General features: G+C 38.7%; 2 protein-coding genes across 4 annotated transcripts; one reads left to right on the top strand and one right to left on the bottom strand.

The window, feature by feature from the left end:
- Positions 1–372: 372 nt before the first annotated feature.
- Positions 373–14,477, top strand: LOC309506190 (transmembrane protein 87A). Of its 3 annotated transcripts, XM_082179804.1 has the most exons (22): positions 373–559; positions 886–958; positions 1,080–1,171; positions 1,253–1,372; positions 1,513–1,563; positions 2,294–2,362; positions 3,318–3,380; positions 3,462–3,579; positions 3,822–3,883; positions 4,399–4,582; positions 5,015–5,114; positions 6,136–6,229; positions 6,388–6,455; positions 8,775–8,887; positions 11,059–11,117; positions 11,203–11,306; positions 11,403–11,473; positions 11,982–12,043; positions 12,261–12,313; positions 12,508–12,538; positions 12,952–13,002; positions 13,693–14,477. In XM_082179804.1, the coding sequence occupies exons 1-21, from the start codon at positions 428–430 to the stop codon at positions 12,991–12,993; spliced, it is 1,761 nt and encodes a 586-aa protein (XP_082035930.1). In that variant the 5' UTR covers positions 373–427; the 3' UTR covers positions 12,994–13,002; positions 13,693–14,477. The 3 variants fall into 3 exon arrangements, with proteins under 3 accessions (XP_082035930.1, XP_082035929.1, XP_082035931.1); XM_082179803.1 differs by lacking the exon at positions 13,693–14,477 and having other exon boundaries at positions 374–559; positions 12,952–13,351; XM_082179805.1 differs by lacking the exon at positions 13,693–14,477 and having other exon boundaries at positions 374–563; positions 896–958; positions 12,952–13,351.
- An 81-nt stretch (positions 14,478–14,558) lies between these two features.
- Positions 14,559–21,908, bottom strand: LOC309506188 (uncharacterized protein). Its single transcript, XM_082179800.1, has 3 exons — positions 19,760–21,908; positions 15,943–17,978; positions 14,559–15,087 (listed from the first exon to the last, which is right to left on the bottom strand). The coding sequence occupies exons 2-3, from the start codon at positions 17,786–17,788 to the stop codon at positions 15,065–15,067; spliced, it is 1,869 nt and encodes a 622-aa protein (XP_082035926.1). The 5' UTR covers positions 17,789–17,978; positions 19,760–21,908; the 3' UTR covers positions 14,559–15,064.
- Between the last annotated feature and the right edge of the window lie 3,204 nt (positions 21,909–25,112).

Below are 25,112 nucleotides of genomic sequence, written 5' to 3'. Positions count from 1 at the left end.
TTGAATAAGAAAGCTATACCTTTAAAATAGCGATGTCAAATCGATTAATCGTGATTAATTGCATCTAACATTAACGTTTTTGTTTACATATATATATATACACACACTTTGTGAGCCCTACAATGCATATATTTAATATTTTTTTACCTGATTGTGCCCCTTTTTTATTTTTATATCATTACTTTTATATTGTTTTTGTAGTTGGTTTTCTTTTTTCTTTATCTTTTTGTGTTTTTTTAATGCATAATTGTATAATGTGTAATATTTTATTATTTTATGTTATGCATGTATAAATTCAATACTTATTCAATTACAAAAATGACCAAGTAACGTCACCACACACCAAGTGACGTCGAACAGGATGTAGATTTACACAAGGAAGTGTTGCTCGCGCTGAAGTTGTAACGTCAACTGCTTCCTTATAACAATGGCGACGACCGAGTCTTTGGTATCGGTAAGAATTAGAGGAGTACTGATTGTTGTCATTCTTCATTTCGTATTTATACCACCGCTGACAGCTATATCAGAGCCGGGCAAATGGATCCTGAATGTGGATAATGTAAGTGCATCGCCAACTGCGGTATTCAGGCTAGGTGAAATCTTGACCCTCGCGTAGTGTCTTCTAGACTCGTGATATTGACAGTCCATTGTCTTTGCACACACAACACCAGTTAACACTTACCATATGAATGTATAAAAACATCGATGATAATATGATGTTATGTGCCTATAGTGGTGAACATGTAGAACCTAAGTGTTTAGGCTATGATCTTTTATATCTGGTCTTGCCTGAAATTAGCTGACTAAGTTACATGCTAATCTCTAAGGATTTCATTTTTGTGTAACTAGTAAGATGGTGAGAATTCTCCTTTTTGTGTATTTCAGACAGTTAAAGGGAACTACCGGTACTTCTATTATCCAAAGACAATGTTCAATGGCACTGACATTTCAATAATCTGTGAGTATGCTCTTTACTTTGTAATTTTTTCCCAAAACAACTTCATCTCATGCATCAGTGAGTCGGTTATGCTTTGGCTGCTCTGTGCATTATTTGTATTAATCGACTGAACATATTTCAGGGCTCAAAGGAACATGCAGTGGTAATGTAAGCTTTAGTATATCATGGTATTTGCGGAGTTCTTCTTGCCACGATGAAGTGTTTGGACTTAATGTGAGTCGATTTTTATCAAAATAGCTGTTTTTGACTACTTTACAGCATTTTAAAATGCAAAATTCTCCTTTCTCCAAAAAGACTGATTCAGAAGCAGAATATTTTAACAGCATGAAAGTACTGCGGCCAGGAGGCAATGGATTCTACATTAGTCACGTTTATGAGTCTATGGAGTGCAAATCTTTTAATGTTGGGAATAAGGTACATGACAACTCTTTTTAATACATTCATTGTCGAGTGAATGTACATTAATGTTTTCGTTTATTTAGGTCAGACTTAAATTAACATGAATTTCAAAGGCTCTGTCAATAAGCATCTCTTTCTCTCGATTGAACACCCAGTTTGCAGTAGAAATCTCTGATCAGCCTAAAAAGCTGGAGTCATTCAATGAGGTGAGTTGAAATATTATATAATATATAATTAGAATTATATATGGGGATAGGGTACTGCCGTCCGACCATTATTTGCAATATAAAACCCAGCTGTGTGATCAGGACTTCACTCATCCCATGGCTGCTCAAATAAATGAATAACTAGATATTAAATATTGATTTGAGAAGATTGTATGAGATGAAAGAGGCCATGGAGTGATATATGAAACTAGCACAGCTATGTAGGAAATCTGTTGCCTAATAGTAAATTATTCAATGGTGCAGAGTGCTGTGATTGACCACAACCAGAATCCATTATTCCAAATAGCTTTGTAATAAGTATTTTATTTGTAGGTCTGATGATCTGACACAGATTCTGTCTCACTGTTAAACCGACAGTTTTTTTTTTAGAGCTAACCTAAATAGCCGAAGCTTAAACAACCAGAAGACTTTGCTGTTTATATGAATATCTGGTCTAACCAGTTGTGTCATTAGTTCTTTTGAGTGTGTGCCCAGAATCAGAAATTCATTAACATATTTCTAGTATAGATTTTGTCCAAATAGGAGAGATCATGTCAAATTTCTAAAACTGCAAAATGGGAGAGGACAACAACAGAATTATTTTAGGGGAAAACATTTTGCATAATTTTTTTTTTTTTTTAATTGCTACAGCCAGAAATGTAATTTAATCTGCAGCCAGAAAATGCAGGAAACTCCTTGGGAATATTGTCTGCTCTCTTTTTTGTTTCAGCCAACCACAGTTAAACAAAACAGACGAAGGAGGGATGTGGAGAAGAAGACGGAAGCACAGGCGAAAGATGTTTGTTCATTTTCTGCCCAATAGTTTTTACCCTCACACTGAAAATTAGAATTGAAACCTTAAGAATTCACTCAAAATGAAAAGTCTGTCATCATTTACTCACCCTCCAAACCGGTGTGACTTTTTTTCTCTTGTAGAACACAAAAGGAAATGTTTCGCAGAATGTCTGAGCTGCTCTCTGCCATACATACACAATGAATGGAGACTCTGGGCTTTCAGGCTCCAAAAATAGCAACATAAAAACATAATAAAAGTAGTACCTACAACTTGTTCACTATATTCTGAATCATCTGAAGCCATGTGATAGTTTTGTGTGAGGAACAGACAAAAATTTTAGTCATTTTTCAAATTTCTTTGCAATCGTCACCATTTACTTTCATTGTATGGAAAAGAGCAACTTTATACGTTCAGGTGAACAACATGAGAGTGAGTAAATAATGACAAAATGTAGATGACTGTAGATGTAGATGATTTTTGGGGTGAACTACTCTATTTAATGCCTTGTTATGATTATTAAGTGATGGTATTTTTTTATTGTAAAGGAAGCAAAGATGCAATATGATGTTCAATGCCAACAAGGTTAAAGGACAAGTTCGGTATTTTACACTTAAAGCCCTGTTTACAGATCGTTTCTGATGAAATAGAACGGTTAAGATAAAATTTTGGACACATGCTGCTGTCCCGAGAATTTTAGGTTTCTTTCGCTTCCCCCCCACCTCCAGAATGGCTGCATATGTGCACTGGAACAATCCTTCCTAAAACACATTAAACTTTCGCAAAAGCAAAAGAAACCTAAAATTCTCGGGACAGCAGCATGTGTCCAAAATGTATTTAAAATCTATTTCATCAGAAACGATCTGTAAACAGGGCTTTAAGTGTAAAATACAGAACTTGTCCTTTAAGACTTGAATGCAGATTTATAAAAGTACACTTTTCCAAATGTTTGTATGATCAGGCTGCTGCAACAAATCCATCGAGTGCTCCGAAAAGCAAAGACTCTTTATCAGTAAAAACCGTAGTAAGTATTATTGCACAGAATCACAATTCAAAAATGGTTCTTTGTTGTGGCTCTTTCTTTACATGCATTTTGTTGTTGTAGCAGAAACAGTCTAAATCGCGCACCAGTGTGGTACAAACCTGGGAAGACAGCCCTTATATGTTCATCATCCGAATTGATCCGATTCCAGCTACCAAAGAAGCGACGTGGAACATACAATGTAAGATTATAGTTAGGCTTACCTTAATGGTAATAATGAGGTTCATGTAGTAATAAACTACTTATGGAACTCACAAAGCCAGATATTTGATTATCAGCAACACAATGTCTTGTGAACAAGAACAGCCCAGTTTGACAGCAAGGGTCCTTTTGATGTACTATTGCAAACAAATTTTATAAATAAACATATTGTAATGTTAATAATTTTAAGAATACATTAATATATATTTCTTCAAACTACAGTGGAGGTCAGGATGCACGGCCCTTATGACTACATCTCAGCATCTGAATGGCCTTCGATGATTGTGAGTATCTTTAAAAAAAAAAATTTTTAACTGCAGTTATTTAAAGGTGGGGTATGTGATTCTCTTTTTTGGCCATTTTTTCAAAATCACTTGAAATCCTATTCCTAACCCACTTACAGCCACTGAGTTAGAAGCACTGAAATGAAAATGAAGCAATTTAATAATCTGTGGAACGGGCAGGACTCGAAAAACTCCAGCCAATCATTTCCAAGACCACCTAGAATCATTGGACAGTATGTGTGTCAATCAAATGGTCGTACCATACCCCCCTCCCCCTATCCATGTCCATGTTCTTCGAATGGGTGGAGTCAAAGGAAAGAAGGTAGGACCATTTGAGTTGTGTATTTTCAAAATCCGCCGGCCGTTTTGCAAATCACTTACCCCACCTTTAAGGCTCTGATTCCTATGGTATTGTAGGATTTACTGTAGCAACATATCAGTGTTTTGTGTTGTATTTTGTTAGATTCTTTTATATGCAAAAGCTTCCACTTTCACTTTTTGCCCGTTGTCCTCAGTTCTACATGGTGATGTGCATCATCTACGTAATTATGGGCGTGCTGTGGTTGGCTCTCTCGGCTTGTTACTGGAGAGATCTGCTGCGGATTCAGTTCTGGATTGGGGGAGTGATCTTTCTGGGCATGCTTGAGAAGGCGGTCTTCTATGCAGAGTTCCAAAGCATCCGTTACGATGGCCAATCAGGTAACACTAGTTAAAAACATGTCCTAAAAACGGATTCATTATTTATTCATGTCACATTTCAGCTGCAGACACACAGTATGGTCTCACTTCAAGCTGTTTGTTACATTTTATGTGTAGTACAACATAAGTGCACTCAAATTAGGTCAGTTTTTAAATGGTCACTGTGAAGAGAAATGAAGGCTGTTTAATATTTAGCTTATAATGTTTTAATAAGCATTTGTAATAATCTAGTACATTTAAAATTAAAGCTGCTTTTTTATGTTCAACACAAAGGCAAACTGTTTATATGTACAGTATAGTATTGTGGCCCATTATATCAATAAATCCTTAGGCTTATGTTTGATGTGACTGATTCTGTAATGGTGCTGTAAAGCTTTGATAAGGTTACTATAGTGAATGTAGTCATCACGGTGCATTATTTTGTGTGTGCAGTTCAAGGTGCTGTGGTGTTTGCAGAGGTACTTTCGGCTGTGAAAAGAACCCTGGCTCGAGTGTTGGTCATTATTGCTAGCCTGGGATATGGCATAGTCAAGTAAGTCGTTTTTTAAACAGTGATAAATGGAGGCATAATAGAATAAAATCTGGTCTAATCTTTTATTCAGCAAGGATGCATTAAATTGATCAAAAGTAAAGACTTTGTTACATTGTAAGTTTTGTAACAAATATTTCTATTTCAAATAAATGCTGTTCTTTTGAACTTTTCTATTCATTAAAAAATCCTGCAAAAAATGTATCAGGGTTTCCACAAAAATATTAATCAAAACAACTGTTTTCAACATTGATAATAATAATAATAATAATAAATGTTTTTAACACCAAATCAGCATATTATAATGATTTCTGAAGGATCTGAAGTCATTTTAAACTGTAATAATATTTCACAATTTTTTTTCTGTGTTTTTGATCAAATAACTTTAGCTCTGGTGAGCATTAAAAGAAAGTGACAGACCCCAAACTTTTGAACACTAGTATAAGTGTAATTAGGAATGTACAGATATGAAAATGTTGGCCGATACCCATAATTCTTTATATTTAAAAGCCGATAACCGATATATTGGCCGATAAATCTAAATCCAAATTTCTATATAATTTTTGAGAGCCTGATTACAAAAACAAAAGTCTCACCTTTAGAACCCATGTCCCAAGCACACAATTATAATGTTCTTATTATAATTGTATGTTGCCTATATGACAGCACATGTTGCACTTAACTGTATTTTCCTTTTCTGAAGTGATTCCAATCATATTTCAAGCTATTCAAAACCATTATGGAGAACAGTGCGCATCTGAACTGTCTCAGCAGAAGGAAATAATCCATTATTTATCGACCTTTAATATATCCGCCAAATCTTCTTATCGGGCCGATAACGTTAACATTAAAAATGAGCATATATCGGTCGATACCGAAATGGTAGCCGATATATCCTGCATCCCTAAGTGTAATGCTACCTGCAGTTAATTCTGGAAGTTGAGTTCAATTGCAGCAAAGCATTTACTATAAGAGTAATCTTCTATACATTTCCCCATTCAACAACTCTGCCTTTTTGCTGCAGGCCAAGACTAGGAGCATTGCTGCACAGGGTAGTGGGAGTAGGACTGCTCTACCTTATCTTCTCCATCATAGAGGGCGTCCTGAGAGTCAACACGGTAAGGAGAGTCTCCCCGCTGAATACAAACACGCTTTCATTGCCTATAATAAATAGTGACTAGTGGATAAATATATCCTCCTTTGTGGCAAACCTTCTAATTTAACATGATGCTGTTGCACCAAATGTCATGTGAAGCTTAATGTTTCTCTCTCGCAGGAGCACGGTGGTTCAAGCAGGCTGCTTTGTGACATTGTTATGGCCCTCATTGATTCTTGTGTTGTGTGGTGGATATCCTTTCACAAGTCAGTCATCTGTTAAGATTGTGTCATGGTAGTGTTCATTTTGTGGTGTTATTACAGTGACTTCTGCATGGTGTAGTTTAGGACAGATAAATGGAAATGACAGCAGATTCAACAGGGTTGAACTTATAAATGTTTCTTTTTTTCTACTTCAGTGACGATGCATACAGTACTCTGTGCAATTCTTTTTGGGATGCTATGTTATGGACATTCTCTCATTTCTCTTCTCGGATTCTTTTGGCACTTGTGTTGGGTGGTGGCGTACAGTTGAGATAATGCCTTGTGGAATATCTTTTTTCCCCATTTTCAGTCTTGCTTCCAAGCTAGTAGCATGATGTAAACCTGCCTTTGTTGGGCTGAATGATGGTTATGGGTTGCAAAGTGTGAGCATTTAGAACTAGGGCTGGGCGATGTATTAAATATGAAGATAATTTCGATGGCAATATAAAATGAAACAACATAGGAATTTTAACGATACTCGATTACTGAAATGCTATTTATTTCATAGGTGTATATTCACAGATGCCTCATTAGTGTCTGTTTATATGGGCTACCACGTAATCCGTCCGCCATATTGGAACGGTCAAATCCGGTCTGTGACCACTTAAAAATAGCAAATTTACTGTTCATCTACATCTGCAGTTTCACAGCATTTAGTTTATTATTAATGTAACAATTCTGCATATGGATGTTGCATTTGTTACACATAAACCAGCACATTCTGAATGTGTTTCATTAAAATTCATTGAATTGTTAGTGTGACTAATGAACGGCATCATGTTAACCGTTCCCAGATGGCGGACATGTCGACATTTCTGTAGCAGTCGAATATGGCATCTGCATATACATATCATTATTTGTCGTTACACTATTTGGTAAGTTCAATTTACTTCTGTTAAAGGGATAGTTCACCCAAAAATGAAATTTCTGTCATCATTTACTCACCCTCAAGTTGTTCTGAACCTGTAGAAATGTATTTGTTCTGCTGAACACAAAAGAAGATATTTTGAAGAATGATTGTAACCAAACAGTTGTGGGGCACCATTGACTTCCATAATATGGAGGGAAAAAAACTATTTGGTTACAAACATTCTTCAAAATATATTCTTTTGTTAAACTTTGCATTTCAGAAACCAAATCTTAATTCAACAAATTCGCTCAAAAATATTCAAGAATGCCCCTATGTGGCAGATATTAAAATGTTTTAGTAATAAACAATAATATTCACACTACCTTTCAAAAGTTTATGGCAAGTGAGTTTTTTTTTTATTTTTTTTATGCAAGGACGCAACAGAAAATTCTATTTAAAATAAATGCTAGTCTTTTGAACTTTTTATTCATCAAAGAACCCTGAAAAAAATGCATCCTGATTTGCACAAAAAATACTAAGCAACATAACTGTTTTTAACTGATTCTGAAGGATCATGTGACACTAAAGACAGGAGTAATGGCTGCTGAAAATTCAGTTTTGCCATCACAGATTACATTTTAAAACATTAAAATAGTAAATACAGCATTGGTGAGAATGCTTTATGCTAAATTTATGCTAAAAACATAAAAAAATAAATAAAAAAATCATCACAAACCGTTTGGATGAAAGTATACTGTAGTTTCATGGAAATTGTTAAATCTCATTTGTGTTTGTTCATTACGGTACTTCTTGCATTAATCATTTTGGAAAGTATTTGGTTGAATTACATTGAATCGAATTGACAGTTCCTTTAAGAAAAAGTCACCCTTTCAAGCCATCTCTGAGAAAATAAATATTTAGGTTCTGAATATCTTAAAAAGGCAGTCGTCCAGCCCTATGTAGGACCCTCTGATGCTGGTGTGTGTGACGGTGCTACTCTTCTCTCTCTTTCTCTGGCTCTCTCTGTCTTTCCCTCTCTCTTCCCCTGTATTGTTCTGCCAGGCTGAAGATGACCTGGTGTTGCTGGCTGCCATCCCCTTGGCTGTTCTCGACTCTACCCTCTGCTGGTGGATATCCTACGTTTCTCCAATGCTGCTTGTGTGTGTCCCTCTTTCTCTCTTGCTGGGTTGTTTAACAGTGGCCCTCTGTATGTCGGCTGTTAATCGCCCTTTTTTGTCCTCCTTCCCTTTGTGATTCCCTAGATTTTCTCCATTCATAAAGCTTGACTCACCTAATGGACAAACTCATCCATGTTACAGCCAGTGGGTCAGGAAGACTCTACAGTTCTCTGTCATTTCTGTTCTGTTTAACTGCATAGTAAGCTGTCTGATTTAGATTGTGAACATTAGGAAGTTGCTGAGCTCTAGTGATCAGATATAGTCCTTGACACTCAGCCACATCTTCATTAGCCTGGCCCAGACGATGAAGCTCCTTCGGCTGAGGAGAAACTTGGTCAAGCTGTCCCTGTACCGACACTTCACCAACACGCTCATATTCGCTATCATCGGTGAGCACACACTGCACACTACTACACTATTGTGTGAAGTGTCTTTGACATTAATCACTGGTGTTTAGGCATTTCAATACAGTACTGTAATCCTTTCAATGCAGACTGAATTATGATTGGTCTGTCAAACATCTGGGTTACATGATTTATTAATGGAAAGTGAGCCGTAATTGGGGACATTCAATCTCTGTCTCTCTCTCTTGCTATATTTAGATTGGCAACTCTTCAAACTATAATTTTACTAAAAATTGTAACACTTGCATGCACTGATATTCCCTTCATAATGCACTACCGTTCAAAAGTTTGCGGTCAGTATGTTTTAAAAAAAACAATTATTATTTTTTTCCAGTAAGGACACTCAATTTATTAAATGTGAAAGTAAAGATGTTTTTTAATGGATTTTCTATTTTGTAATACACTCACCAGCCACCAGTCACATTACACCAGGGATAGGCAATGTCAGTCCTGGAGTGCTGCTGTCCTGCTGAGTTTAGCTTTAACTCTAATCAAGCACATATGAATAAGCTAATCAATGTCTTCAGGATTACGAAGGTTCACAGGCAGGTGAGATTTGCTCTGCTTCTGAACTCTGCAGGACAGCAGCACTCAAGGACTGACCTTGCCTATCCCTAAGGTACACCTTGCTAGTACTGGGTTGGACCTCCTTTTGCATAGATTCATATTTTATTCAGAGGTTTTGGTCCATATTGACATGATAGCATCACACAATTGCTTGTCGGATGACGCATCCATCATGCGAATCTCCTGTTCCTCCACATCCCAATGGTACCTTATAGAGCTTATTCACAGCAGCGCCATCTTTGATTTTTAATGGGAATGAAAGCGAGGCTGTGAGGGACAGACATGCATCTCATCAATGGGCTGTACTGTTATTCAATGTGTTTTTGGATTGTTCTGCTCATGAAACACTGGAAAAATATCTTTCCAAGAAATTTCAGTTGACAAAAAACTCCTGACAATATAAGCTGTGGAAAATTGTAAGTAATCTAGGAGCTTTTTACAGGGGATGCCATTGGAAACACGGCAAGTCTATCCCTCACAGCCTCACTTTCATACATGTCATGGCGCTGCTCTGAATAAGGTCTATTGGATTGAGATCAGGCCATTTGAGAATAGTGAACTCATTGTCATGTTCAAGAAACCATTTTGAGATGATTTAACCTTTGTGACGTGCGTTATCCTGAAGTAGCCATCAGAAGATGGAAACACTGCGGTCATAAAGGGATAAACATGGTCAGCAGCAACACTCAGGTGGGCTGTAGCGTTTAAATTACACTCACTTGGTAATCTGAGGCCCAATGTGTTACAAGAAAATATCCCCCACACCATTACACCACCACCTGAACCGTTGATGTTTACTCCAAATTCTGATCCTACCATCTGAATTTCACAGCAGAAATCAAGACTCATCAGACCAGGCAAACAATTTTGGTGAGCCTGTGTGAATTGTAGCCTCAGTTTCCTGTTCTTAGAGGACAGGAGTGTCACCCGGTGGTCTTCTGCTACTGTAGCCCATCTGCTTCAAGGTTTGACGTGTTGTAACGAGTGGTTATTTGAGTCTGGCCATTCTCCTCTGACCTACAAGGTATTTTCGCTCACTGGATATTTTCTCTTTTTCGGACCATTCTCTGTAAACCCTAGAGATGGTTGTGCTAGAAAATCCCAGTAGATCAGCAGTTTCTGAAATACTCAGACCAGCCTGTCTGGCACCAACCATGCACTTAAATCACCTTTCCTCCCCATTCTGACGCTCAGTTTGAACTCCAGCAGACCATGTCTACATGCCTAAATTCATTGAGTTGGTGTCATGTGATTGGCTGAACGGGTGTATCTAATAAAATGGCCGGTGAGTCCTGAAAAGGAAGAATCCTGAAAAAATATATCACGGGTTCCACAACATTGATAATAATAAGAAATGTTTCTTGAGTACCAAATCCCAGCATATTATAATGATTTCTAATTCTATTATATTTCACTGTATTTTTTATCAAATAAATGCAGCCTTTATTGAGTGTAAGAGACCAAACAATTTTTTTTTTTTTATCGTACCAACTCCAAACTTTTGAACGGAAGTGTATGCAAATAGAATTAGTTTGCTGCTTTTTTTTTGGGCCACATGTTCTCATAATGAAATTCTGATTCTCTTTCAGCTTCTGTTATATTCATTGTGTGGACAACAAAGACCTTCAAGTTAACCAAGTGCCAATCTGTGAGCATCCTCTTGTTACATGTAATAAATATCTCTTCTGTCTCTTTAGTTAAATATATTCATTTGACACCTATTTGAACTGTAGGACTGGAGAGAGCTGTGGATAGATGATGCCTTCTGGCGCTTCCTGTTCTCTAGTATCCTGCTCGTCATTATTTTCTTATGGAGGCCTTCAGCGAACAACCAGAGGTAAAGCACTTCACCTCTATCCATGTGTCAACCCCGTTTGTAAACTCAGCTTATAGTGGAGACAAGATCATCAGTCTCTCCTTCTGAACCCTTCAGGTATGCCTTCAGTCCACTGGTGGATGAAGTTAGCGAGGAAGAGGAGGAGCAGCTAATGAATGAAGCCTTCGGTAAGAGTTTTAATTAACAAATTAGAAGGTGTGAGACACAAGAAGTGGCCTATATTTAAAGATGATGGAGAAATAATTCTGCATATAGGATCTTTCCTATATGAAATAAATAGCGACAGATCTTTTCTTCTGTATTGTGATATACATCCGAGTGTAACTTGATTATATTCATTGGTTGTTGATTTGATTTTGAAATGTGGGCATTATGCTCAAAAGTGGAGGCAGATGAACTTGAGCTCACAGGTGTGGCGTTTAAGCAGACTAGATGAAGATTGGTCTGTCATTTTCACAGGAATATTCACAGGAATATTCTTAAAATTGAAACGTATTCGTGGATGAATCTTTCACAATGAGATCTATTTGCATTTCATGCCGACTTTCAGGCAACATAGTTTAAATTTCATCAGCACACTTGAATGCTGCGTATCATGTCTGCATGTTTGGTTATCAGCCTTTGTTCGCTTGACTGTGTTTAGCTGGTTCTAACCAGTTATTCTTGAATCTACAGAGGGTGTGAAAATGAGAGGGATGAAACCAGAGACCAATGGAAATGCAAAACTCAGCAAAGTGGTAATGCACAACAATACTTGGCATAACATTTTTATAGTTTTACTGACAATAAGCATGTTGTATTGCCATATAGAAGAATGCCTTAAGAAAGATATAAAACACCACGTTGTGAAAAAACAATCGCTCATTATTGTGTATTCCCAGATGTGCTTCATGTTTTTTGTCATGTCAAGGCCTTCCCCCAATGCTAAATTTGTACATTTTGTGGTCACCACAGGATGAAGATCTCAAATGGGTTGAGGAGAACATTCCCTCATCGATGGCTGATGTGTAAGTCCAGAGATCATATAAAAGTCTTATTTTTACAGAAATTATGGTTAGAATGAGAAATAACTGGTTAATTTTTAAAAGGAATTCACTTTTTAGTGAGATTATTTGTACAACCAAAGACACTATCAATTTGCCTTTAAATCTACTAGCAATTACTGCCGTGTCATTGACGTGTCCTTTTCTTTGTTTTGCAGCGCACTGCCGCCTCTGCTAGACTCAGACGAGGTAAGTGTCTCGTACTCTGATAGGCCAGCAGTGGGCGCCATTTGAGCTTCCAAAGTAGAACACAGAGCGCGATCAGCCGGTCACGTCACAGTGTTTACCCTCGCTCCCTCTCCGTCGGTTGTTTTCTTTCTGCTTGGAACAAAAGGAGCGCTGAGGCTTTGGAGGTTTTGTCTGACTAATAAGACCTCACTAAAGCTAACATTGGACGTGTTCATTTCGAACCGCAGCCAAATCTCTTAAAGAGGAGATCAGAGATTACATGCTACAATACATGCAGGCTTTTATAGGCGTTTATGTAACCGTGTTGATTATTTCGAGAATTTTATTGTATTGCACAGCCTTTTTAAATGTCTCATTTTCCCCATTGTTTAAAAGATTTCCTCTCATGATTTTGTCTTTCTTTCCTCCCCCAGGAGATCATGACTACGAAATTTGAGATGTCCAAAATGGAGTAAATCTATGATGTATGTATTGAGTGTGTATATAATATGTGTATGACAATGCACAACTGCTTTATCCTAAAATGAGCTTTTCATAAGCAACGTCTGTAAATATGTTGGGCGATGAGGGCAATGCACTAAAGGACTTTTTGTTTTATTTTTAATTGCCTGTTTGTATTTATATTTTCTCAGATACTATGGTGTAAGAGTTTCTTAAAACATAACTGTAAATTGCCTTTGACTGTTGTTTACATATCTACAGCACAAACTGTGATTAAAACATATTAGTTTGTGCATTGTGCTCTTTTACTAAGAGGCTTTTGCACAGCAATCCTCTTAATCACATAAAGATGGGAAAACATGTCAGATGAAAGCACTCTTTTCTGGTTTTCTTTAATTCGTCAGTATGCTTTCATAGATTAAGAGTACCTCTCTGACCTGCTGGTATTTTCAGTAAAAGTGGCCATTAAGTGTCATCTTGCTGGCCTGTGGACCATTAAGCAGATTGCCTTTCAATGGATTTATCTAACGTGAGTTTTTAATGCTCTGTGTCATAGTTAATAAAACCTCCTCTGCCTTTGGGTACAGTTAGATGACGAGGGAAAATGAGGTTACTAGATTTGTCTGTCTAAAACAAAGGGCAAAGGTTGTTTTTTTTCCCCAATTGATCCAAGCTCATCTATCTCTTTTTGTAAAATCTGTTTTTCCCCCTAGAACCAGTTAAACTACTGGCCACTGGATGATCTAGCAGCATGTGCAGATGCTCATTGGAAAGTAAAGTCTTTTTTTATAGCGAAAACAGTAAAAAAACAAAAAAGTTATTACCATTGACCTGTTTTGACATGTAAGATGAGACTTGCTGCTTTGATAACATATGCTAAGTCTGTAAAGTCCACCCGTGTTGTGTTGTCAATAGGTATTGATTTCATCTCAAAGCCACATTCAAAAGTTTGTCATGCAGAGTGTCAGTTTCACCCGCTTGCCAATACAGTCTCAATATTTCTGTCCTGTTTTGTCCCTGTTAAGTCAGCTCATTATCTGGTAATACTTCCACACAATTCTTCATTAACCCTGACCCTGCGGTGAGCTATAGGGAAATACTGCACCAAAACCTGTTGCTAGGCATTCTGTTAATCTGCAGTTAACGTGCTAATAGCATGATCTTGGCGGATTAGTGTAAATAGTTGACAACGTTGTGGTGGTCAAAGATGGGACAGTCATAATCATCTGAGCTTAATAGAAATATGTTGGGGATGAAGTGAGATATTAAATTCCAGTTAAAGCATCCCATATAAATAAAGCTTTGTCATCACAGGAATAAATTACATTTTTATATTTATTCAAATATAAAACAAGAAATTGTAATAATTTTTCACAGTATTACTGTATTTTTGATTAAATAAATGTAGCCTTGGTGACTAAAGAGACTTTTCAAAAACATAAATTGTAATGTTTCCAAACTTTTGACCGGTATTGTAAATAAATTCTGTTGGTTTGCATGCAAATTAGTCAGCATTTCTTTTCTAAAATCTGTAAATGGCAAGGGATGTCATAACCTGCAAGAAAACCCAGAGAATTACTTCATGTTTAATGGTGGTTTATTCATGTACACAAGATAACAGTCTAAAAACAAAAACACAGAGATTAGAGCATTGAATTCCGTATTGAATTCACAATTCGGGGGGCAGTCTGGCGGGCTGTTATTTTAAATGTGTCTGTATCACATATATCTAGTCAAAGGAAAACTACAAACATAATGGCAATTAATATAAAACTAACAGTCTTTATGATCACGGTACTTTGTGATCACTGAGATTAACATTTCAAAGGAATGTCATTTATGACAATATAAAATCTCACTAGTAGACAGGCAAAACATTTACAATGATGGAATGGTAGCAAGAACTGCACTGATTGATGATTCTGAATTATTGCTTTTCAAGATTTTTTTTTTAACTATGTGGATTGCATCTCTCACCATGGTGAATCGTGGTGTAAACATGTGATTACTCCATATTTTGGGGGGAGGGGGGCAAAGCTCCTCGCTGAACGAATCCCATGCAGATCTAATCCTCTTTGTGTGGCGTCACACGTTTCCCGCCTTTTTTTCTGGTAAATAATAACAGAAGAGATTTCAGAATGTATTACAATATAATTCTACATTTAAAACTTTCATTTTAATATTTAATTATTCACACATTTTCGTCACAGAGAAGAGGTCATTTAGGTTCACCAAAAACACATTTTGTGAACTTTATAATACAGAACAGCAAACACTACACAACTGCTTGTGAAAATCCTCGACCTCAAGAACACTTAATTATTATTGGATCCACATTAACATTGAGACATGCTATAATTTTTCATTTAATAAATTATCATAGGTAGAGAATACTTCCTGAAAATACACAAACTGGTATTTGGGTAACTTCACAACAGCTCAATTAAAGCACCTGTATCTTCCTTTGAATTCACTGACCCTAACATTCACAACTTTTTAAAGGGGTGATGGAATATAACAATAACTTTTTGACATGTGTCCACAACACCAGAACATGTTCCCCACAAACACAGATGCTGAGGATCAATACAGGGATCCCTGATTTAAAGTAACTTCTCTGTGACAGTAACTGACATCAATATCTGTATAACTGCTATTATTTTCAGGCTGGAAACACTGCAAACTACTGTCCGGAGGCTCCTTCTCCTTGGCTAACTGTTCAGTGGCTGAGGATACAACTGCACGCACGATGGAAGCTGCAACCTCATAGAACATCCTCTTCAAGGCCTCCTCTTGTTCATCTGCATTGGTCTTCGCTGACCCAGAAAGGGACCCTCCACATTGAGGGGCCCCATCCCCCCTGGTCTCTACCTCAACACTAGTACCTAGTCCTACTTTAGACTCAGCTTTGTCATTTCCATTTTGCTGTAGATCTCTCGAGTCAATTGGGGCTTGACACTCACCGCTTTGGACAACTGCATTGACAGTATCGCACTTCCCGTCTTGATTTAGGATTTTCCCATCCTTCGGACAAGTTTTGCCACTAGAGTTTATGGTCTCCTGGTTGTTCTCCTCATCCTTCACATCATTCTGGGTTGTGGCTTCATGATTGTGTGCTTCGGTGTCCTCTGATGTAGCATCCGAACATCCATTCTCACCATTGGCTTTTGGCTCTGCCTGGCCTCCACCCTCTGGTGCTGGATCTACTGCATGAGGCTTGTCTGATGGCTGACCAGATGGTGCACTAGTGTGGGACCTCTCCTCTCCATCAGAACTCTTGTGCTCGCCTGCCACCTGAGCTTCATTATTGCTCTCACTCTGAGCTACAGTCTGCTCCTCTGATCCAATCTGTGGGACATCGGTTGACCCAGCTGCATCATCAAGGCCATCCATGTCTTTAGCCTCACTCTCAGCAGTATCATCGCCATCTTTCTGGGCTGTTGTACCCTCCCCCATGTCCATGCTGGTACTCTTCCCCTTTCGCAGTATGAAGTTCTTTAGTGACACAGCACGGTTGAAGTGTGTCCTTTTTGCCTTGGCTGTCTTGCCTGAGTCTTTACCCGCCTGTGGTTCATCAGTCTGCTCTTGCTCACCCGCTGCTTCCTCCTCTGCTCCACCAGTGTCAGCTGCCTTCTTTGATTTGGGAATAACTCGTTTTTTGAAAGAGGTCCAGATCTCATTTGCATGCTGGTCCACAGATTTTGCATGCTGTGTAGTAGCAGTTGCTCCTTTCTCCTCATCAACGTCAGCATTAGTCTTCTCCTGTGTTTCTACGTCACTGGCTACCTTTACATCTTCCATCCCCTGTTCTGCCTCTGGGTCATTTTCATCTTTTACATCTGAAGAGTCTTTGTCCTTTGGTTTGTGGATTCCAACAACTGATGAATCTCTCTTCAGACCTTGGAATGTCCAAGATCTCTTCAATTTCCACCTTTTTTGCCCAGATTGCTCTGACTTTGTTGTTGAATCCAATGTTCCAGTGTCTCCTGCTCCATCTGCACTTGTTCCATCTGCCCCCTCAACATCCTTGGACTCATCTGTGCTTTTCTTGTGACTTTTTTGAGCCATAAGTTTCTTAAAAGAATGCCAGCGTTTCATGTTTTTTGTTGTTTGAGGGTTAGACTTGTCTGGTTCGTCTGTAGTCGGAGGCTCCTCTGTTTGGTCAGCCGCAGTTGTGCTGGCGTCAGCATCCTCTAGTCTGTCTAGTGATTTCGACCGAACCTTGTCATGTTTTTGGAGCCCCCCTGTACCATCCTTTTTGTCTGTGCTTTTGTGTGAGAAGATTTTAGCGACAGGATTGCGGATGAAGTCTCTGACACTGGACTTCTCTCCTTGCTTTGGCTTGGCACCAGATGCCTTTTGCTCTTGGGAAGCCTCCTCATTTTCTGGGGCTTTTTCAATAGTCTGCCCATCAGCTGCAGCCTCGTTAGCTTCTGCTGGCTGACTAGATTCCTGTTCTTTAGGGCCTGCAGTATCCCCTTGATCATTTTGATTTGAGACCTTATCCTGCTCCTCGCCTGTAGTATCCTCAGCTCCTGTATGCTGCTCCTTCTTCTTCTTCCCTCCCATTACTTTTCCAAGCCCACTTTTATTTAAAAAAGAGTCCCATATTTTTTCAGAGGCTGGTTTGGATTTGCTATCAGCTGGCTGCTCTGTGCTTGGCGGTGCCTCAGTAGTAGGCTGCGTTTCCTCTGTTGAAGCTGGGGCTTCCTCTGTTGAAGCTGGGTCTGGCTTTGTGGTTTCCACCTCAGCTTTATTCTCAACAATGTCTGCTTGGACAGGCTCTGCAGTAGCCTCAGTTGCTGCCATATCCGAAAACAAAATCTCCAACTATCAGGAATTTTTCACTGAAAAAAAATACTTATTTCCTTCTGTTCTTTATGGAACTGAGTTCATTGATGATCAGCCAACAGCTCTGAGAGTGTTCCTATCCAACGTATTTCCATAAGAATTAGGCAATTCTGCATCATATTCCGTGTGGAGAAGATGGACCTCAAAGCTAGAAGGAGAGGAGACAACAATCAGTTTTAAATTGGCTGTATGTATCAGCATATGTTTTTTACAATATTTGAAACTTATGCATCTTAGTTCTACAATTTATCTTATTAAGCCCATATAAAAAAAATTATGATCTTATAAACCTCTAAACTCTTCACTCTGGGTCAACTCACGTCGCTTAACACTGGGGCTGGTTTTGTTTCTACACAGAGGATTCTTTTGTGATTACAAAAATGATCATACGTCAAGCTTTCTTGATGCTTCAAGCAATTTAATGCTTCCTCTGAATGACCCACTTGAGAATTTGAAATTATTTGACATTGTATATTTTGTCTAAGATGCTAGAGGTGAAACCACATATGACATAGTTACATAATTGATTTATTCAAGGAACCATATGACTGTATGCACCGTAAAATGGATACAGTAGCATAAAAAACACAAGCAATATTTTTTGCCTTGTGAAAAGCCTGATGGAAAGAACATGGCTTAATTGGATTTTGCCGTGACTGAGACTGTTTACTGATGGGACACAAGACCCTGCTTGCCCATCCGACTGACACTGGGACAATTGAGGCTTGACGGTTTTGTCCCCTCTTTTCATGAACAAAACCCTTCCCCTTTGTTATGCAAACGCAAGAGAAGAGACTTGGAGAAGCTCCCTTGATAAAGCCCTAAGTGTGGGCTCAAACCTTGCTTGCAGAAGTAGAACCTAATTCTAATGAGAAACGAGCGAAAAGCCAATGCAAATGCTTGAGACAGCAGGTGCCAGTGCTCTTCAAAACCTAATTTGCATTGCTAATGCGTCCCTAACCATCTCCTCCATTTTGTAAAAATGCGTTGATATCAACATCACCCAAGTTATTTTAATTGAAGGCGTTGCGCGAGTAGTACGTTATTTGCCAAAAATGCAGCGAAAAGACTCAAGGAGACATCCTACTTCTGTTGTGTCTGGAAAACATGCTGAACAATACTCATTCATGCCACTTGACTCGGATCACCAATTTATAGGACCTTACAATAGTTCGTGAATAATTAAAAATATTTAGATTCGCGAATCTTCCAGTAAACAGCAACATGTCTGTCACCGTGTAAATGTGTGATGTGGGAATTATGAAATCATCATGCAGCGGGAAAACAACAACCCTTCGCGCCACACACACATACACACACAAGCGCGCGCGCATTCCGTCTATTGTGGTAAAGCCATGCTTCTTTTATTCTCGAAATCTCGTTGGTATCCAATTCAGCGACTAAAATGTTTTTGTTTCATAAAAGGGCATTTAATTGATACATTCCCCACAGACTGAGCGCAGTTTAGAGCAAATTCACACTTGAGTGCGTCTGATAATAATATGCGAGAGGACAGTCTGGCACGTTTGGCGAAGTTGATCGCATGAATGAATGAACTCGTAACAGTTCCTTGAGCAAACACGCAATTGCGAAGCAGATGTCCTTATTCATAAACATAAACACAAAGCAAGACAAGCTGGAAACGGATTCGTTGAACCAAATGTTCAATTTCACCATGCCTACGAATTCAAATCCAGGGCGCAGTCATTGCGCGCCTATTGTCCTTTCCATCTAAATCTCTGCACTTCCTTATAATGTCCATTGTAAATGCATTGCACATGCGAAGCGTTTAAAACAATATAGCTTTGTATTTTGACACAATAAAGAAAGGTAATCAGATCTAGCATACAAAATGAAGTTGTGCAAGACAGAAATACTTAAAATTATACACACACAAAAAAAGTATAACTAAGAAAAGAGTCTGCAAACCTCGTTTCTCGTGTGTAAATCCGTCCCGTGTGCTGGAGGAAAGGTAATAATCTGCTCCAGACTGGAAAAGACACTGAAACTAAATCCCTGCTCGCATCCTCATGCCTTGACTGAAGAGAGATCAGTGTGCGTGTGAGTGTGTGGAGAATTGCGCGCGGGGACGTGGAGGGTCGAGCGCTGGTATTAACAGACGCACAGCTGCGGCTCCATCTATCTCACCCTGTTGCCCTTAGCAACCAGGGAGACCACCCCCACCCTGCCACCACCACACACACCCGCCCCCAACACTAAGAGGGTTACAGTACGGGGTTGAGATGGTAACTTTAATTTCAGCCACCACTTCCCCTGATTTGCGTGAAATGTGGTGATGTTGCATCACGACCATTCAGATTGGCTGCGGTAGGTCCGCAGATTGTTTTTGTACCCCATGATGCAGGGCAACAGATCGAGCGCTCGGGGACACTGGAGAGTGTTGTGACATTCAGTTTTAACGTCTGTAACACACTGCTTTTGCTATTTGTCTTACACTTTGATGTAGTAATATTTCATAATTTTCTGCTAAATTTAAGTTGTTTGAAAATCTAGTAGGATGGGATGTAAAATCACTAAAAAACATGGGCATTTTAAAATGTTGTCCATTAAGTTACTTAAAATTAATAAAAAGAATTTTCAAATAAATAAAAATGGAGACATAGATGTTTCTACTGTCATCTGATGAGGCTGGTGGATGATAGTGATGTCACCCATAGCTAATATCTAATTGGTTAAACTGATGGTGTTACATCTCACCCTGTGTTACACACTCCCCTACAACTCTGTTCAAATGAAAAAGCTCCACAAATAGAAATGTGAACAAACTGACCTCATTATCTGAAGCTAATTGTTGGGGAATCAGAACAAAGGCCCGTGTGCACATTGGGTTGATGCAACTGGACAGTAAGAAAGATAAATGCAAGTGTCTGCATCCCAGAATGCTCTTGAGACCCTAAAGCATAGAGCTAAGGGATGAAATGGAATATTTAGGACTGTGCCAAGGCCAAAATGGTGTTTTATTGTGTCCCTGTTCAAAATATCGGACACAGTTTGCCCCGAGGCCAGAATAATATACGCGTTCCACTGGAAATGCATTGCTTTGTGATGAATATTTCATACGATTGAGCATCTGCAAGACAATTCTGTTCTCCTTCATTGAGCTTTAATTTCCTCATGGAGGATGCCACATCTGTCTGGAGGCATCATGGAGTCAGACATTCAGTCTCGGTGGGGTTCACGGCGCAACTGAACGACACTGGAGGATTATCATGCGGCCATAGTCATAGTAAAATCATCCTCATTCAAGCGAAGGGGAGGAGCATAAGGGATTGGTCAATTTGAAAGGAGCGACCTATAAATAGCAGGATAACAGGGGATTATTTTGACAGGACATAAAGAAACTCTGTTATGACTGTGTATGTGGCGATGCAGATGCTAGGTGAAGGGAGGTCTACGTGTGGATGTTTAAAAGACCGTGTTTGTCTGACTTTCACTGCACTTCAGAGATGGTAGATCACTTGGCAGTTGTAGGCTATAAATGGTCAGGATGTGTTTGACTGAGCAATGTGTAGCACTTTACTAGTTGTGCTAGGCTATATTTTTTATAATGTTATTTTTTTCTTTATATTAATTTTAACCCATTTTTAATTAGTTTGTTTTCTTTTTATTATGTGTGTGATAACTGAATAACTAGTTTTTAACACAATGCAATGAAAAGTGATAGATAGATAAATAAATAGTTTTAACACAATGAATGCCTTGCCACTGTATATGAAATGTGATAAATAAATAAATAAATAGTTTTTATCACAATGCAATGTCTTGCCACTATGAAAAGTGATAAATAAATAAATCGTTTTTTTTAACACAATGCAATGTATTACCACTGTGTATGAAATGTGATAAATAAATATAGTTTTTTTTAACACAATGCCTTGCCACTGTGTATGAAAAGTGATAGCCTAGATAAATAAATGGTTTTTGACACAATGCAACGCCTTGCCACTGTGTATGAAAAGTGATAAATAAATAAATAAAAAAATTTTTTTAACACAATGCAATGCCTTGCCACGGTGTATGTAAAATGATCAATAAATTGTGATAGATAAACAAACAAATAAATTGTGATAAATAAATAGCTAATGAGTGAATTCATTTCAGAGTTTTTTTTCTTACCAGTGGCTTAATGTCAGGAACAACAATAGGCTACGAGAAGCAAATGTCTGAAGGTCAACTCTTGTCAGCAAAAACATCAGCAATTACTTAGGGAATTTTTTTTAAATTCCCACATTGTGGCATGTTTCGGTCATAAGTGTGGAAACAGATGCGTCATACACACGTTTCTCCCAACAGCCCACAAAAACTGCAACTAACTGCCTGTAAATGCACATCTGACGTTACGTAGGCTCAAGCGTGGGGATGGGAAGATTTTGCAACGCGGTAGAGAATGCCTAGGCTTCATGTGGGGTGGAAGGAGCAAGTGTGTGTATTTCTGCCACGCTAATGCCTCGCGACAGCATGTGCTTGTGTGTGAGCAGAGGGGTGACGATGGGGGTGGGGTGCTTCTGCTCTGACAGATTCAACCGAAGGCCGCGTCAAGCTCACGGCTCTGACTGTCAACACCATTTCCCGCTCTCTCATCCACCACAACAACCGATGTCTTATTTTAAGAAGCCGGTGTCGTGGCGGGACTGACCAGCACGTGCTTCCGCACGCAGCTGTAAACACCGGGATCAGAAGTGGCCCTGGGGTCGCAACGCTGGGTCCCTAAAGGTTAGCCTGGGAAGTAAAAGCAGTTTAATCAATCCAGGCTTTGCACACTAAACAGGTGAGATGTGCAAGGGAACGAAATCAGTATTAAAGCCTTTTGCTGTGCTACTGGCAGCCCTGGTTAAATATTTCACGTTGGAGAAGGTAGGGCGAGGACTTATCCAGGCTTACTGTCATTGTCAAGTGAAGTGCCTGTAGAGGGGGAATTAAAGGCTGCACAAAATCTTACTTTAGCAGCAGACTGAAGAAAGTCAGGACGCGCATATTCAAATCTAGATTTGAAGGATCCATCAGCATTTAAACCGCATATTTGGGCTGAAGCAAAGTCTCCTCCTTTTTTAAGGAGGCTATTTAGGTAATGGCACCTTCCATGGGACATTAATCTGTGTAATTAGGTTTCAGCTTCAGCATGTGAAATAGATTGCTCTGGCATACTTCACTTCTCTGCAACCTGTACAGGAGAACTTTGGAGGAATGAGCATTTTTTTGGCTGTCCACCTCCCTATTTATTTCCGCACCGGCACAAAACATCCATCAGCTCCTGTAACAGGAGATAACATCAAGCATGATCTAGTCCAAAAACAAGACCTGGCCCTGCTAGGGCTGCTGCTGTTCGGATGATGATGATGAAGCAATATCATAGCATTCACTGAAAAACTGAACGGTGGTTTTGTGCTTAAAGTCAGCATGAAATGAAAATTCACCCTGTCTGGATATATTATAGATCTTATTGTGAACAATTCATCCGTGCATGTTTAAAAAAAAACAAAAAAACATTTTCACCCCGTAATGTTTAATCAAAATGTCATACTGTAACTTGATCTTCAAGTGAAATCTCTCTTTGGTGACGTATGCAGGACTTTTCCAATAAAACCCGCCCCTGCAAGCTCGTTTTCATCTGCAACACCCTCCTCCTCAGCTATTAGGGAACGTTGATGACCTACTTCTGGCGAGATTCTGAAGTGTGCATACAATGGACACTTTACTATCCCATTAGGCTACGGGAGAGGATTTGTGAATCGCAGTGACGCGACAACTGAAGCTGGTACTTAAAGTGATAAGGGCACGGTGGCGAATTTAGTACGTCCAGATTACATTCATACTATATAACATACTTTTTTTTTAGCTGTTGTGAGGTAATTATTTATTCAAAATAAGTACTTACTCAAGAGGGTATGCGATTTCAAACGCAGCCCCCAACTCCCTGAGCTACTCTCTTTTTTTTAATATATAATCCTTTACATTCGCATGTATTTCACAATACAGAAGAAAACATCTGATACTACTTACATTTCAATGCAACTTTAAAGGGTTTGATCACCTCAAAATTAAAATGTTATCATTTGCTCACCCTCACATCATTCCAGACCTGTATAAAAAAGAAATTCACAAAGGAACACAAATGTTGAAAAATGTCTTGTCCATACATTGAAAGTCAATGGGGTCAAGAGTCTTGACCCCATTGACTTTCAATGTATGGACAAATATATATATAGGCTATCTTTTTTTGTTCCACTGAAGAAAGTAATTCATACAAGTTTGGAACAACACGAGGGTGAGTAAAGACTTGACTTAAATTTTTGGGTGAACTATCTGTTTAAATTGCAATTTTTTGAGAGTAAGGTACAATGCAAACTTCACAAGCCATTTTTGTGCATGACAGCTATTAAATTGTGAGACATTTGTCGATTAAGCAAATTTAGATCTTTCACCCCATTGCCCCAGTGGACAGCTCCGACAAGCTGCACTGTTCAGTGACCTTTTATAGTATAGTGCTGATTGGTTAATGTGTCCCTTACGGCCTAAACGTAACGTTAACTTCACGCATGAACAATATTTGTGGTGCAGCTGTTCTAGATATCCAAACGAGCGCTGTCCTGAAGTGTTGGCTTCAGAGGGATTTCCATGTAATCTCTTTATAAGCAGACAGCCTGTCGATCTCAATCACTGGTGTTGCTGTGCGGGAGGAGGGGGTGGTGGTGGGAGCCGAGGTCCCAGCCAATGGTGCCCTATCCTGTCGATTAGCTCTGTGCTATCTCATTAAGTTACTTGAGTACCTTTGCCCACTTGTGTTGGCAGGACACAGAAATGGTATTTGAAAACAACATGCAGATCATAATTGTGAAATGCTTCTTTAGTATTGATCGAAAAAGCTTTGGTGCAAGGTGGGATTGAAACTTCTGTCCATCAAGCGGGGCATGAAATGTTTGGCAGACAGTTCTGATGTCTGAATCTCACATCAGGAATAACCAACGAGTCATGCATTGAACAAATGAGCCACACAGATGTTTTCTGTATGAGATTATTCGTACATTAAACTGGACATTTCAATGGGAATAAAAACTTGGCAGTGACATTTCTAAATATATACAGTAAGAAAATGCATATTTAGTAAGGGTGACCAGTGACCAAAATATAGCATTGAAAAAATAATAAACATAATAAATTTAGTTTATTTAAAAGCTCTCTATTAGTTAAGAATTTTTTTTTATATATTTTAATATTTATAATCAGCTTTTTCGGAGCATGTCACGCTGAAGACTGGAGTAAT

Source organism: Leuciscus leuciscus (genome assembly GCF_965113295.1).
Source record: "Leuciscus leuciscus genome assembly, chromosome: 9".
NCBI classification, from domain to species: Eukaryota; Metazoa; Chordata; class Actinopteri; order Cypriniformes; family Leuciscidae; genus Leuciscus; species Leuciscus leuciscus.
This window is presented reverse-complemented; position numbering and strand designations above follow the sequence as displayed.

Coding starts and splice junctions, on each gene's coding strand:
- LOC309506190 (XM_082179804.1), top strand. CDS start 428: ATGGCGACGACCGAGTCTTTGGTATCGGTAAGAATTAGAGGAGTACTG. Junction 3,580..3,821: donor AGCGACGTGGAACATACAAT/GTAAGATTATAG, acceptor TTCAAACTACAG/TGGAGGTCAGGATGCACGGC. Junction 3,884..4,398: donor CTGAATGGCCTTCGATGATT/GTGAGTATCTTT, acceptor CGTTGTCCTCAG/TTCTACATGGTGATGTGCAT.
- LOC309506188 (XM_082179800.1), bottom strand. CDS start 17,788: ATGGCAGCAACTGAGGCTACTGCAGAGCCTGTCCAAGCAGACATTGTT. Junction 15,088..15,942: donor CAATGCAGTTGTCCAAAGCG/GTGAGTGTCAAG, acceptor ATTATTTACCAG/AAAAAAAGGCGGGAAACGTG.